Genomic DNA, 16193 nt, shown 5'->3' on the forward strand with positions numbered 1-16193 from the left:
AGTTCTTTTATATATATATATATATATATATATATATATATATATATATATATATATATATATATATATATATATATATATATATATATATATATATATATATAGTTTCTCTCTTATTCTTGTATTGTGCTGAAGACGGCCCTTGGACATAGGGCCGAAATATCTACAGAAATAATTACCACTGTCTTGAAATTTTCCCTATTGTCTCTACGTTGTATTTGTTTGTTATCGAAAGGCAGTGTGGTCTTCGTCGCTATAATCAGTTGACAAAGGTCTGCAAATATCTGACAATTGGTCAGCAAACTATAGCAGCAGGACCGAGCGGACAGAACTCGGAAGCAGACTCGGAAACCGAATGGGAAAACCATTCGAAAGAAGTTTTGTAAACCGAGTGGGAAACCAATTCGGAAGAAGATTCGGAAACCGATAAGGAAGAGATCCTACTACATGGTCATTGTGATGAAAAAGTAAAAGGATTTACCTGGGCTATAAGTAAAAGCCAAATAGTGACGGAGACAAATTTAATATGCATTGATAACAATTTTCCGCAAATTTGGTATTCTGTTTAGAGGTATGGAGTCGTTGAAACCTAACCTCTTAAACAAAGTCAAAATTATATGGAATATTATGATTGGTTCATGTTAGCGCTAGGTAAATCTCGGCATTTGTAATATCTCACCGTGAATGGCTCTTAACAAGCCAGCTCGCGAACATTGTCTAATAAGATGTATTCTGTCCTCAAAGAAAAGACGCATATAGGTTACTTACAGCATAATTTGGTGTCTGCAACTCTCTAAGATGTTCGCTGAGACGATTAAGTAGCTTAGGTAAAGAAGTATAAGCACGCAAGACTTCTGTGTTCACCAACTCTGTTGTTTTTTACATTGCAAATTAAGAACTACAGCCTCCTATTTTCAGGTACTTTGGCTTCTTCTTCTTGGCTCACTAGTGATGATGCAAGAATTGAAAGTGAGAGACGAAGATGGAGAGTTGGATGTCACTTATAAATGCATCATTGGTATTGCATCAGGAAGTAACTGGATAGATCACTGGATGCTAGTTGTCGATCCAAATTATTACGGCATTCTAGGAATAAAAGGGAACTGAAACAGCAACAGGGGACCGCATGGGTGAACATTAGAGGATTTACTGGTTGTATCTTATGCTTACCACAGCTTAAATCTACTAGGAACTAATTCTTTTTGTAACTTCTAAATTAAATTTGGTTATTACTCAATCAAACTCCTTTTGTCAATATTTTAAAGCAATGGGTTACAAGACATACAAATACGAGGATCAGAAAGAACTAAAATTCGAAGCTAAAAACAAGGAAGGTATTTAAAGCAGTTCCATAATACCTGGGGGACGAAAATCGCTCAAAATCGGCAAACTAGAAAAACAAAAGAGACAGGACAAAGAGGAAGACCACAAGATCATAATTTCACGAGTGTAAATGAACAAACTAGAGCATGAAATGAGCGCATAATTATAAAAATAGATCTTACTGGAACATTTTTGAAATATGACGACTGAAAGTTTTTTTTAGCACTAGAGTTTTGAGTGTTTGGACTTTAAATAAACTATAAATAAAAGAATTCAACACGGTTTCAAGTCATGAAAATCTCCCAGCCATCATACAAGTGCAATGCTGACAATCTCGATTCACAATAGACTGCCTTCGAAAGTCATGCATAGCCCATGTGTGAAGGCCAGCTTTCTCTTTATTTTCTGAATGGGCCTTATAACCCTGGAGTCTCATTTGATACTTGAAAGGGTGAACATCCAAGAACCTGAGGATAAACCTGTTTTCATTGGACACTCAATAATTGTTATAGCTATCATTGCAAGATTTGAGAAAAAGCGTGTGCATTTGTTATTCAGCAGCGAATAGTGTTTTGAATTATATCACACTGTATGCAATTAAATACAGAACAGCATAGCTAGAGATCTGTCACATTATTCGGACTAATCTGTGTACAAATCATAAACAAAATTGTTAACAATCTAGTGAATATTGGCAATCTGAGAAATGAGCACCGTTACTGCTGACAGTGACAATGGCTTCGGGCATTCATGCAGCCAATCCAAATTATGACGAGATTCTATGTCCCGTCGAATAGCACAAGTGTCGCTGGGTTATTAGGCCTGCTGAAAGAAGTTTTCGGAAATGTAAAAAGTCCCCGGCGGGAAGGAGAATGTCAAAGAAATATGCAACCAGATCCTCCTTCTACATCAGAATGTTATGGAAGAGAACTCAGAACTACTTTGTAACGAGAATCCCCAACTGCAAACAATGGTGAAACTGCAAGATTGTATTGGTGACCTGAATAAAACACGGATATCTGTGTTTGGGGTTGCACAGTCAACTGCAACCTCGCTCTGTTCGTTTGCATTAGCGGTACGTGGCCCAAGCGTTTATTCGGTCATTCTAGAACCAATGAAATATGACAAAGTAGTGATACATGTCTAGGATGAAATGATTTAGAAAAGCTTACCAAAAGTTTTTACCGGACTATTGACGAAGCCAGCGAAAATTTGGGGGTGAAAATTACAGTACCAGATAAGAATGGCGAAATTCTACTTCAACTGGGTTCAGAGTGCAATACAGAAGACGCCATTTAAGCATTTAGAAAGAAAGCAGAGGTGGCAAAGTATAAAGCTGACCAAGTGAAGAAAAAGATGCCGAGAATAATCGTATATGAAGTCACGGAGTGTGAAGATCCCGATTCATTCCGCACAGAATTCTTACGAAGCAACGATAATGTTAAAGATATGGTTGATTATTTTGAGCTACTGAAAGCTGTCACAGTATTGAGGAAAGATAGAAACTTTGCTAACGTCGTACTTGAAGTTAGCCCACAACTCCACCAGTCCATCCTGTTAAACGGTCATGTGAAACTTGACTTTTTGATGAAGCGCTGTGAAGACTATTTGTTCCTCATAAAGTGTTCAAAATTCTGCCATTATTGCCACATAGCAACTGAGTGCAGAGGTATGCATTGCTGCTCTTTTCGTCTGGGTAACTATTCATTTGATGATTTCCCAAAATCGTTTTCTGATCGCCCATCATGTTCCTGTCACCATAGTAAGACCAATGGAAGCCCGCATGCGTCATACGAGAACTGAAAGATAAAATTCTGTATGACGACGGTCAATAATGTTCCAATCAGGCAGTGTAAATGATATAAATAAATCATTGTCTTTCATCCAGATTAACTTGCAGCATTCTTTCCATGAAATGGTGCAGTTGCAACAAACCTTTGCAGAAAGAAAGCCAGATGTTGTTCTGCTACAGGAACCCTGTGTTAATAAGTTCGGAAAGCTTCCGTGTATTCCAAGAGAATATGGTTGTTTTTCAAGAATTAATTACGATAAGAGGTTTTTAGTGCAGCAGTTTTAGTAAAAAAAATGTTTTCGTGCGGATATTAATTTTGATGATTCGTGTAATGAATGTGTAACTGTGTTTATTTATTTTCCAAGTCATAAAGTTGTTGTTTCGTCAAAATATTGCCCCCCGTCAAAGCAGTCAGTAGCCGATGTATTAGCTGTGATGTAAATATGTAAGAAATTGATCGTTTTTTTCGGATTCCCCGTCACAGTCTGACCATTTGTATATTTCTTTTGTAATAGTATTAGGTTATACGCAAGGCGTCGAAAATTTCCCTCAAAAGTATGATTATAGTAAAACAGATTGGGAAATATTTAGTTCAATTTTACTAAGCAGAATAGATAATGTTTATTTGCTTCCTTTGTCGTCTGTACAAGAGATAGATGTGGCTGTTGAAAGTTTTAGAAAGTTGATTTCTGATGCCACGGCTGATTTGACCCCAGTTTTTGGTAATGAAAGATCAAAAAAGTATGCATGGTGGTGGAATTTGAAATTGACAAGATTAAGACAAGATTATAGTGGAAATTTGGGAATTAAAAAAAATTTAGATGATTCAGAAAGTGAAGTAAATATGAAAAATTCCCTTAGATATTATAAACATTAAATTGTAAGAGCTAAGAGAGTAGATTTGAAAAGGTTTTCGTGAAGAAAGAGCTAGCTTAGATCCATACTAAACTATTCATAACATATGTCGGTCAGATGACGGATGTATTCAGCCTTTGCATGTGTTAAAAGATAACGGTAGCAGAACTTCATCACTAGATGAAGCAGGCTATGACTTTTTGGAAAATGGTTTCAAAAAGATGATAGTGTTAACGATAAAATGTTCCATTCTGATGTGAGACAACAAATTATAAATTTCGTTCAAAATGTTAAATCTGGAGAAGATAAAATTAATGCTGATGTTTTAAAAGATACTGCAAATACTCTGAGATCAATGAAAGCTCCAGGTCGAGATAGAATCTTAAATCTTGTTTAAAAGAATATTAATCTAATAACACCGATTTTATAGTAATCATAAATGCATGTTTAAACTTGTGTTATTTTCCTAGGGAATAGAAAAACGCTAATGTGATAACTATTTTGATAAAAGGAAAGAAAAATAATACGAGTCCCCGCTCTTGTCACCCTTTTAGTTTACTTTCAAATTTCGATAATGTGTTTGAAAAAGTAAAATGCAGAAATTGAATAATTTAAGTTCTGAAAGAATTGGATTTCTTCTTTGCAGTTTGAATTTTGTAAGGGGAAAAGTACAGTTGATGCAGTAGACAATGTTGTTACTATTGTTTACAATAACAAGTTAAAAAAGAAATTTACCTTATGTGTTTTTGACATAAAAGGGATTTTGAAAATGCTTGGCATCCTAAAATATTTAACAAATTGATAGAAAAAGAATGTCCGGGAAATTTGATAAAATTAGTTCAAAGTTATTTTAATGACCGTGTAGTAATATACCAAAGTGAAGTTTCAAGGGCTATGGAAAAATTCTGTCCTCCGGATTGATTTTATCTCCATTGTTATGGTTAATTAACATTAATGATTTTTTTCGAATGAGAAAATTGATAAAAATTGTATTATACAAGCTTTCGCAGATGATATTTGTGTGATAATAAGTTCAGAAAGTATTAGCCAACTGGAAAACATAGCTCAGAAAGCGTTTACAAAGTTTAAGCACTGGGCTGTTAAAAATAAACTTGAATTGGATAAAAATAAAATTGAAGCTTTTTTATTTATTAATAATCATAAATGTCAAAAATAACTCTAAGATTCGGTGGTGATATAATTGAAGTGAAAGAAAAAGTTAAATATTTGGGCGTTATTTTGGATAGAGAATTATTGTGGACAGACCAGGTTGTTGGTAGAATTAATTTAGCTAAACAATGCTCAGATCGTCTCTTATGTGCGACAAAAACAGCCTGACGCCTTTAACCTTTTGCATTGAGGAAATTGTATAAGTCGATTGTGGAAAGTAGTCTTAAATGCTGTTCAAGTTTGGATTGCTGCTCTTAAGAAAAATCATATTCTAAAAATTTAAAATCAGCTCAAAGAATTTCGATGTTGGCAATTTTCAAATCTTTTCGTAGCGCACAGTCAGAAGTAATAACAGCAATTTCTAGTACGTTACCTATTCATATTAGAGCTTTTTAACTGACCACATTAAGATATGCTCACAAAGACTGCGCTCAATATTGGCCGATGTTTACTCCACCTTCTTTCCCTTTGGTTCAAAGATCATCTCTTCAAAGTATGTTAACAGATGAAGTTCTTTCTGAATTGTTTGGACAAAGTATTTTTGATAATAATCTTATTTTAAACCGTCAGTTTCTTAAATTTAAGCTATATGAAATCTAGTATAGTGATTTTCAAAGCTCAATTAGCAATTGGCCAAGCTGTTTCTTTTCAAGTACACCTGATTTAACTGCTGCTTCTTCTTTTGAGCCAAAATACAAGTTGACACAATTTATTACCGGCCATTATCGTCTTAATAGTTTACTGTATAGAATTGGTAAAGTTCCTTCAAGCTTCTGCCATTGTTGCCAAATTTCTGAAACTTGGAGCCATCTTCTATTTAAATGTCCTTTAAATTATACCCAGAGAATGTTTGTGTCTTTGTGTTTATCTGAAGTAGGTCTTGGCTTTCCTTTTAATTTGAAGTTAATAGTGAGTAATAAGTAGGTTAAAAAACCTTGTTATTGTTTTTTTTTTAAGAATTAGGAGATTAGAAATTTCGTAGCCGGTGATCATTCGTTGTGTAATATTTTTCTCCATTTTCTTTTTTTTTCTTCGTTTGAAACTAAGATTAGATTAGTGTTTTTCTTTCTTGGGGTCATGTAGTTTTAGTTTTAGACAAATTAATTCGAGTAGCTGGATTAAAGGGCATTAAAATAATATCTGAAATAGAAAAATACAAAAAGAACAAATTTATGTGTGGTAAGAATACTGGCTAAAACGACAGTTACAATGATTTAAAACAGAAATGGAAGAGCAAAATATTTGTGATTAAAAGACGGGCGGTAGCGAGCAAGAAAAAATCAGAATCAGTCTAAAATGAAAGCTAACAACAAAGTAATATGCCTTTAGAAGACAAGCAACATCAAGAATCACAACGAATCAGTCGTAATCTTTGACGCCAATAAACTGTGGCACAAAACTCAGAAAAAAATATAAAAGTGCACTAAATTTCACAAGTTTAAATTAAATTTTCGAGCCTAAAAAATCTAGATGGATCATGAATTAGAAAAAAAGTTCATTAAGAGCTTAAATTGGGAAATAAATAATGACAGTGAAATTATTTATATTGGCAAATTTTGAAAGATAAGACACATAATTTTCACCACAGGAGTGGTTGTATCGTTTTTTGTATCAACCAGTGCTGTCACTTACTTGAAGTACTTTTACTTGAAGTACTACTTAAGTAAAATTTTCCAATACTTGTACTTGTACTTAAGTAAAAACTCTAGGGTGTACTTATTACTTGATATTTAAGTAAGATTACGAAATACTTATTACTTAAGATACTTTTAATGTACTTGTTTTTCAAATACTTTTCAAATACTTTTGTGTGTGAGTGCTTTGGCAATGTACAAAAAACATTGCGTAATAGAGACATCTATTATTAAAAACCGTAACAAGTTGCTGAGAACAGATGGTGGTGAATAAACCGAATTCCCGACAGCATGTTTAAAGAAGAAGCAGGACCTTTTATGTTATAAGCGTCTTTAATCTCAAACTAACTGAAAAGTCAGCATGGCCAAACAGGTTCCATTTATACTCCAAGGGAGGTACTTTACTGTGAAGAGGGAAATTGACCAAGACGGGTCTGTGAATGCATCCTGCAAGTTTTGCCCCAACAAAACTGTAAAGGGACACGTACATGCAACGACCAACTTCCACAAGCATTTGAAGGTAAATAACTCCTATTTGCTGCCTATTTGTATTTATGTCATGTGTCTTTTTTCTTTAGTGTCATACTTAGCCTTATTCCATCAATTAATGGGCCACTCCATCACTCCAGGGACTGATGGCCCATTGGTAAATGTCAACTTTCGTTCCAAGTGCTCTAAAGTGTGTATTACTGCACATAGCAAGATTCTCATTTTGTTTCTTTGTCATTATTACAGAAGCGCATCCATTTTTTTGCTTTCTAAAATCCCCCTCCAACAAAACTAAAAATACGTAAAGTAGGCTTGTGGTAAATTTATGGCAGTTCATATAGGGTAAGATGACCAGTACTGGGACACTTAAATCACTCTGCCTATTCTGGGAGAGAATCTTTGGTTGGATTGCAACATGTCCAATACTGGGACAAAAGACAACAGGTTTTTTGGAAGCAACCCAGAAAAATGTATACATTGGGTGTCCAAGATTAATTCTTTTGTCCCAGTATTGGACATGTTGTAATCCAATCAAAGCTTCTGTCCCAGAATAGGCAGAGTGATCAAAGTGTCCCAGTACCAGTTGTCTTACCCTAACTGACTTACCAATAAAGTGAACATACCACACTATGCCTTTTTTATGCTCTTTACGAATATAATAATTGCTTCTACCATAAATTCAAACTGAAGCGCTTTTTGAGCTCTTAAAAATGACAAATTTTCAAAAAAAATATGACATTTCATGTAAATGACTTACCAATAAAATGAACATACCACTCGATGCCTTTTTTGTGGCACTTGTTAACCAAGTGACATATAGCAATTGCAAAGTTGGTCAGTCTGTCTGTCTGTCGGTCCTGGTTTTGCTACTTTAGGCACTTCCAGGTAAGCTAAGACAATGAAATTTGGCAAGCGTTTCAGGGACCAGAACAAATTAAATTAGAAATAGTCTTTTTCCAGTATTGACCATCTGGGGGGGAGTAGGGGGCCTGTTAATTCAGAAAAATAGAAAAATAGAAGTATTTTTAACTTACGAACGGTTGATCAAATCTTAATGAAAGTTGATGTTTGGAAGGATATCGTGTCTCGAAGCTGTTATTTTAAATCCCGACCGGATCTGGTGACATTGGGGGGGGAGTTGGGAGGGGGAATCTAAAATCTAGGAAAACACTTAGAGTGGAGGGATTGGGATGAAAACTGGTGGGAAAAATACGCACAAGTCCTAGATACATGATTGACATAACCAGAATGGATCCGCTCTTTTTGGGGTAGTTGGGGGGGGGGGGTTAATTCTGAAAAATTAGAAAAAATGAGGTATTTATAACTTACAAACGGGTGATCGGATATCAATGAAATTTGATATTTAGAATGATGTTGTGTCTCAGAGCTCTCATTTTAAATCCCGACCGGATTTGGTGACATTGGGGGGAGTTTGGGGTGGGGGAACCTAAAATCATGGAAAACGCTTAGATTGGAGGGATCGGGATGAAACTTGGCAAGAAAAATAAGCAGAAGTTTTAGATACGTGATTTACATAATTGGAACGGATCCGCTCTATTGGGGGGGGGGGTTAATTCTGAAAAATTAAAAAATGATATATTTTTAGCATACGAAGGAGTGATCGGATCTTCATGAAACTTCATATTTAGAAGAACCTCGTAACTCAGATGTCTTACCTTAAATCTCAACCTGATCCAGCGTCATAGGGGTGAGGCAGTTGGGGGGGGACCAGAAATCTTAGAAAATACTTAAAGCCGAGAGATCAGGATGAAACTGGATGGGAAGAAAAAAATCCTGTCTAAGATACATGACTGACATAACCGGACCGGATCTGCTCTCTTTGGTGGAATTTTTTTTTGGGGGGGGGGGGTAATTTTCAAAATTTAGGTATTTATAACTTACGAAAGGGTGACCAGATCTTAATGAAATTTGATATTTAGAAGGATCTTAAGCTTTAAAGCTCAAATTTCAAATTCCGACCAGATTCTGTGACATTGGGGGGAGTTGGAGGGGGAAACCGGAATTCTTGGAAAACATGAAAATTGGGGTATTTTTATCTTACGAATAGGTGATCGAATAGGTGATTTCGAAGGAATTCATGTCTCAGAGCTCTTATTTTAAATCCCGAACAGATCTTTTTACATTGCGGGGAGTTCGAGGGGGAAATCTTGGAAAACACTTGGAGTGGAGGAATCAGGATGAAGCTTGGTGGTTAGAATAAGCAAATGTCCTTGATATGTGATTGACGTAATCATACCAGATTTGCTCTCTCTGGGGGAGTTGGGGGGAGGGGTTCAGTAATTGGCGAGTTTGGTGCTTCTGGACGTGCTAGGACGATGAAAATTGGTAGGCGTGTCAGGGAGCTGCACAAATTGACTTGATAAAGTCGTTTTGCCAGATTCGACTATCTGGGGGGCTAAAGGTAGAGGAAAAATTAGAAAAAATTAGGTATTTATAACTTATGAGTGGGTGATCGGATCTTAATAAATTTGATATTTAGAAGTATATCATGACTCAGAGCTCTTATTTTAAATCCTGACCGAGGTTTAGCCTCTGATTTTCCTTTTAAATCAATCTATTGGTTCTTAGAATTTTGCTGGAGCTCATACCATATGAGCTCTTGGCTCTTAGCTCTTCTCGCCTCGTCACAAGTGCCATATGAGCTATTAGCTCTTGTTATGAGTAAAAACTTATCAAATTGCACCAACAGTTTATGCAGATTTCCTGATGATTCACACTGAAAATATTGCATTCAGACAGATGGTATTTGTGTCATAAAACATTTTTTTCACACTCTTCTTCATGATACAGTGTTTATGATACAGTGATCCAATCTTTATTTATATCTAAGATTCAGCTTCTTCCTTCTAAAAAAAAATCTGATAATGACTTCTTAATGGGGAATTGGTGGTGTTCAAATAAAGCTTTGACTCATAAGAGATTTTGTGGACAAAAATTTAAGATAAAATCAATCCTCATTATGTCTGAACTGCCAAAGTCTGCCTCTGGATTTAGAGTAAACTCACATATAGCTCCATGTCCTATTTTTGGATGTGAAATAAGGTAATTGTTTATGACAGAAAAATTATAGTATGATTATCACTCAGTTTAATTTTATTTAAAAGTTATATAATATTTTTTTTTATTATTTCACAGTTCACTGGTCGTCAGTGAGCTAAAATCCCTTGTTTTGTGCTAAATGTTGCCTAAATACTGTAGTCCATTAGTGTTTAATTTTTGTCATCTTGTCAACTTTTGGATGGTGGAAAAAATCCATCAAGATAGGTTTTTGGGATCCGTCTGTCCGTCTGTCTGGGCAATCGATTATAGCGAAATCAAGAGAACCGCCAGTTGGATTTGGATTAAAATTGAACTATAGGTGCCCAAGACCATAAGACACATTAAGTTTGAAGATGAAGACCCTAGCTTAAATAGGAGGAGAGGGAGGGGGCTTTAAGTGGTAAAAAAGTTATTTTTCGTTTAACTCAGTTTAACTAGCGAATGAAGTAATGGATCTCAATGAAAGATAAGCCAAAATGCCAAATACCATAAGACACATGGTACTTGGAGATGAAGACCCTAGCTTAATTAGGGCGAGGGGTAGGGGGCTTTAAGTGCTAAAAAAAAGTTGAGTTTTTCATTTAATTCAGTGCAACTTGCGAATAGAATGATGGATATCAATGAAAATTGAACCAAAGATGCCCAAAACCATGAGACGCATCAAGTTTTGAGATGAAAACCCTAGCGCAAATAAAACGAGGGTGAGTGGTTTTTAAGTTCTGAAAAATTGAGGTTTTTGTTTAATTTAGTATAACTTGCAAATGGAGCAACGGATCCAAATGAAAGCTAGACCAAAGATGCCTAAGATTAGGATTATACCGAATTCTGATATCACAAACCCTATTTCAGACAGGGCGAGGGCGGCGGTCTCAAGTTTTAAGAAAGTTGACTTTACCTTCAATTTACTAGGGCCTATAACTTATGGATGGAGTGACGAATCTGAAATCAGATTCGTCTGAATAACTGAATTTGCAGGAATGAATTTGACACAATACCACCGCATTGGGTCCCGCTAGAATTCACCAGACCTGTTGTTCTTGCTCTATAGAATCTTTTATTTTCAGGCTGGTCATCCCACCGCATACACTGAGTTTATAGCTACAAATTCAAGAAAATCAGGGAAGCGAAAACAAAATGAAATTCGGGAAAATGTATCTGATGAAACTGAAAATGAAACTGTAAAAGGGGAATTCTTTGGAAAGAAGCTAAGATCCACGAAAGAACAAGCTAACCAGTTGATCATGGACTATGTTGTGACAGATATGCGACCATTAAGCACTGTGAATAGTGAAGCTTTCAAAAGCATGATTTTAGGTCTCAATCCGTATGTTGGCCCAATAATGTCTAGAGAGACGTTAGCAAAAAAGATCGACCAATCGCTGTTCGATACAAAGAAAAGAATTACTGAGATTTTGGAGAAAACCGATTACGTCACAATGACTTGCGATATCTGGTCTAGCAGCAACCGGAGTTTCATGGGTGTTACTGCTCATGTCTTAGATGGTAACAATCGTTTTTTGCCAATGATTCTTGCTGTTAGAAGATTTAAAGGTTCACATACGTTTGACAGAATAACTGAAATGATCTTCAGCATTTTTCGAGAGTACGGTTTGGACACCAATTTAGAAAAAGTGAGAGCTATTGTGACGGACAATGCATCAAATTTTGTAAAAGCATTCAAACAAAATGCAAAGCTTACCATTGAGCCACAGATTGAAGAAGGTGACTCGGATACAGACATTGATTTTCAAGAGGGAGAGCCAGATAATATCGAGACAACTGATTTGCACGAAATTTTTGATACTTATGGACGTGTCGGTTTAGTGTCACCATCAGTCAACATAAGTGAATCTGCTACCACAACTTTTTCTCTTGTATGTGAAGATAGTGGCAGTGTGAATCACGCTTTAGCTTCTGACAATAAACCAGGAACGGAAACTTTGAGTGACAACAGTGACCATGTTCATAAGTTTCCAGGTGAAGGGTCTGAGTACGAGCTGGAGATGTATTTGCCACAGCATTTTCGCTGTTGCAGCCACACGCTGAACCTGTTGGCAACAACTGATGCAAAGCACGCCTTAGAAAAAGACCTTAACTTCAGGAGAGCACTGTTAAACGTCAGAGCAAAGTGTCAGTCAGTGTGGAATTCATTAAGCCACAGCTCAAAGAATAACGATCTTGTCATGGATGTTTTTGAGAAAAAGTTGATACGCCCTAATGCTACAAGATGGAACTCTGAATATGATGCACTGAAAAGAATTCTTGAATGCCAACAAGCTGGAAAACTGACCACGGTTTGCGACGTACTAAAGAAACCAAGATTTAAGCAAAATGAGATAGACTTTCTAATCGTATATGTCTCTGTACTGGAACCTATAGCAATAGCCCTTGACATGCTCCAGGTAGAAGACAAAGCTTTTTTCGGGATAATTTTCCCTACTGTTCGGTCACTGGAAAGAAAGCTGCAAAAGCTCCAGCTATCTGTCAAGTATACAAAGGCACTGGCTGGGACCCTGTTAGAAGGACTTAAGCAAAGGTTTCCATTCCTCTGTGGACCTCCATCTCTTTATGCTGACTACCACCTGGCCACCAGTTCTCATCCCTATTTTAAAGATAAATTTGTAAGAGATGAAGACAAGGAGACTGTTGTGAGAATGCTTGTGAACGAGGCAAAGGCATTAGGAAGTAAACAGAGTACCAGCAAAGACATAGTTGGATCTGAGTTACTGAGATCTCCACAGAATTTCTTTGAAATGTCTGACGAAGAGGAAGCCACCATTCAGTCGGATGAAATGAAAACAACAAGAGTTGAAGTCTTGCGTTATCTAAGTGACTCTAGACAAGATGTGTCAGTTTTGAGACACTATCCTATGGTGGAGTTGGTTTTTCGGAAGTTCAACTGCATACCACCTACATCAGCGCCAGTGGAGCGTCTTTTTTCGAAGGGGAGAGTGATTCTCTGTCCAAGGCGTAGCTCCTTGGCAGATCACAGGTTCGAAAGCCTGGTTCTTCTCAAAGCTAATAGGAGCCTAAAAATTTAAATGTTATGTGCCAACTTTTTATTCCTTCTGCATTAAAATTTTTCAGTGTTAAAGATTTCTCAGTTGACAGAGGGGCTATTGTGGTATTGACCTCTTACGTTCGTTTATACAAATAGGTGGGGTTAAACTTGAAGAAGAGCTCCTGATTCGCTCGGCTCAAGTATTAACCACGGGGTTGTGTTTAGTTTCTGAAAAACAGATACATGTACTAAAGAAATATCTGTATGCCGGCTTTCAATAAAGACTTGGCACTACTAGAAAACAGGGGATTACCTGAGATGTGTCAATAAAATTAGACTGTCTTAGTCAGAAAAGATTCAGTCAGTAGATTCCCAATTTCTAGAATAAGGCTTATTATCTTACATACAGTTTACCCATAATCTGGAAAATCAGAAGCAAAAAATATCCCTTTTTCAGAATTGAAAAGCTGTAGCGAAGCTGTAAGATTTTTTAGTCTGGGTCTCATAATTTCATGACTTTTAATTCTACCCAGGGCTTGCCCAAAGCCTAGAAATAATCCTTTTCCAAAATGAGCCATACTGAAGCCAACCTTCAACCGAATATTCCATCCCCAGAGAAGGACTACTTTTTTATTCTTTTTTTCTCGGGAGATTTTCGATTTAATTTCATGGCTTTTGCCACTTCGTAGTGTGAAAACTACTCCTAGAAATAGATAAGTTGCAACTTCTGCAGTTTGACAAACCGTATGGAATGCGTCTGAATCAGCGGGCTTGCTGCAGGCCAGTGATTTACCAATATACGTTTGTAGAGAGTTTTACTGACCATCTGAATTGACTACGCAGCATGCGGCTTGCTTGATTGAAAACCAGACATGTAGGAAGTAGATGCCATACATTTTCATTGCGCGTCTGAAATGTAACTTGAAAACTTGAGGCAGTTTCCTTGCAAAGGCGCCGAGGGTGATAAATGTCACCGAAATAGTAGTAGTAGTAGGCAGGTTCAATAGCAAAACTTGACAGCTACCGATGATTTGCGTTTCTTTAAAACATATTCAAAATTAAGCTACACTTGTCAATATAAATCAAACTATAAACATTGACTCTTATTGTACATATCGACGAAAACCAGGACGAAAGAATTATCATATCAGTTTGTTCTTGCTTTAACGGGAGCTAACTTATTTGCTTTCTCGTTCTTGATGGTAGAGGTTGATCAAGTAGAATGTCACGGTTCTAAGATTTAGAAAGCAAGAACTTTCCAAAACTCATTATTAGTGTTTCATACCGATTTTGGAGTCACGACAGTCCAAGCACTTTCAGAACCTTTTCGTACGGGATGTCACGGCGGCCCAAGATGATCGATACCACTCACTTCTGAACCAATTTAAGCTCCTGACAAAGATACACTGTTCTAAGTGCTGAAGGCGCCCAAACAGGGCAAGTATATTCCAGAATGGGGCGGACGTACTTTATGTATGCATACTTGATACTCTCTGTGTTCGCACTGAACCTAAGCATACCGTTTAAAGTCAGTAGACTAGCATTTGCACTTTTAATCACGTTTTCGATATGTACAGCAAAGCTGAAGTCATATGAATCAAGACTTCATTTTCGTACTGTTCTTTTCTTTCAGCACGCTGACAGCCAGTGACCTTCAGCTAGTTGCCGAAAGTGTGAACTTTCACTGCTCTTTTTTATTGAGCTTTGATTTCTCTAATTAAAAAAGTCTGCAACTGATTCAATTGACTCCTTACTTTTAAATTTGTGTTTTTTTTTGCTAAGGTTTTCGCTTATTGAAGAATGGACTACGTTATTACCTTTTATCTGTTTTAAAGCCAATCCTAAGTTTGTTTTTCTATTTTCCCGATTTTTTCAACCACTCCCAAACGTTTCAAAATAACCCTGTATTTCTTCAAATACGCCAGATTTGACTGAACACTAATCACCAGAAGTTTTTTTGGCTACACTTAATTGTTTTGACAGTCTTTTGTATTTCAAGCCGTTGTGTTGAAAATCGGTTCAGATTATTTTTGAACTTTGTTGGGTGTGTTGCCAAACGAAGAAAATGGTTAAAAACGACAAAATTGAAAGTCTGGTTCCTCGGTTAAGATTTTCAGGAGATGAATGGCGGGGGGGGACATGTTGTAGGCAAGGGAAAGGGCTAAGAAGCCTTCAGAATGGCTTTAACAAAAAGGTAGCATGGGCTTGATATATATATATATATATATATATATATATATATATATATATATATATATATATATATATATATATATATATATATATATATATATATATATATATATATATATATATATATATATATATATATATATATATATATATATATATATATATATATATATATATATATATATATATATATATATATATATATATATATATAGCTATGTCATACTAGAGTAAGTACTTGATACTTTAAGTAAAATTTTGGTATGTACTTGATACTTGATACTTAAGTAAGAATTGGAAGAGTACTTATTACTTGATACTTAAGTAAAAAAACAATGAGTACTTAATACTTGATACTTAAGTAAAAAATTGGAGTACTTGTTGCAGCACTGGTATCAACTAAACATACAGAACTTCACAAGAAACATAGCTAAGCATAAAATGTCAAGCATAGTGAGCCTATTTACGAAAGAAAAGTTTCGACAGTTTCATAATAACTAGAGGAAAAAACCTTAATAATTATTTATTGCAAAAATAGCAAATAACAAAGAGTTGACAAAAAAAAGAAGAGCATACAATTATTCAATTATTAGATAAGTGACAGCGAAAATAACAACGATTCAAAAACAAAAGTGCAGAACAAAGAAATGTGCGGTTACAAGACTTGCAAAAAGAA

At 35.9% G+C, this 16193-nt stretch overlaps 1 protein-coding gene and 1 long non-coding RNA gene across 2 annotated transcripts in view; both read left to right on the forward strand.

The window, feature by feature from the left end:
• Window positions 1-1242, forward strand: part of LOC136033121 (uncharacterized) — a 51083-nt gene extending 49841 nt beyond the window's left edge. The window contains exon 4 of the long non-coding RNA XR_010618862.1: window positions 919-1242. This is a non-coding gene — a long non-coding RNA (uncharacterized LOC136033121). The remainder of the gene's footprint in view (window positions 1-918) is intronic.
• A 5282-nt stretch (window positions 1243-6524) lies between these two features.
• On the forward strand, window positions 6525-14583 carry LOC136033118 (uncharacterized). The gene is made up of 2 exons (XM_065713749.1): window positions 6525-7294; window positions 11388-14583. The coding sequence occupies exons 1-2, from the start codon at window positions 7136-7138 to the stop codon at window positions 13362-13364; spliced, it is 2136 nt and encodes a 711-aa protein (XP_065569821.1). The 5' UTR covers window positions 6525-7135; the 3' UTR covers window positions 13365-14583.
• Window positions 14584-16193: the final 1610 nt, after the last annotated feature.

This window comes from Artemia franciscana, chromosome 11 (genome assembly GCF_032884065.1).
Source record: "Artemia franciscana chromosome 11, ASM3288406v1, whole genome shotgun sequence".
Taxonomy (NCBI): Eukaryota; Metazoa; Arthropoda; class Branchiopoda; order Anostraca; family Artemiidae; genus Artemia; species Artemia franciscana.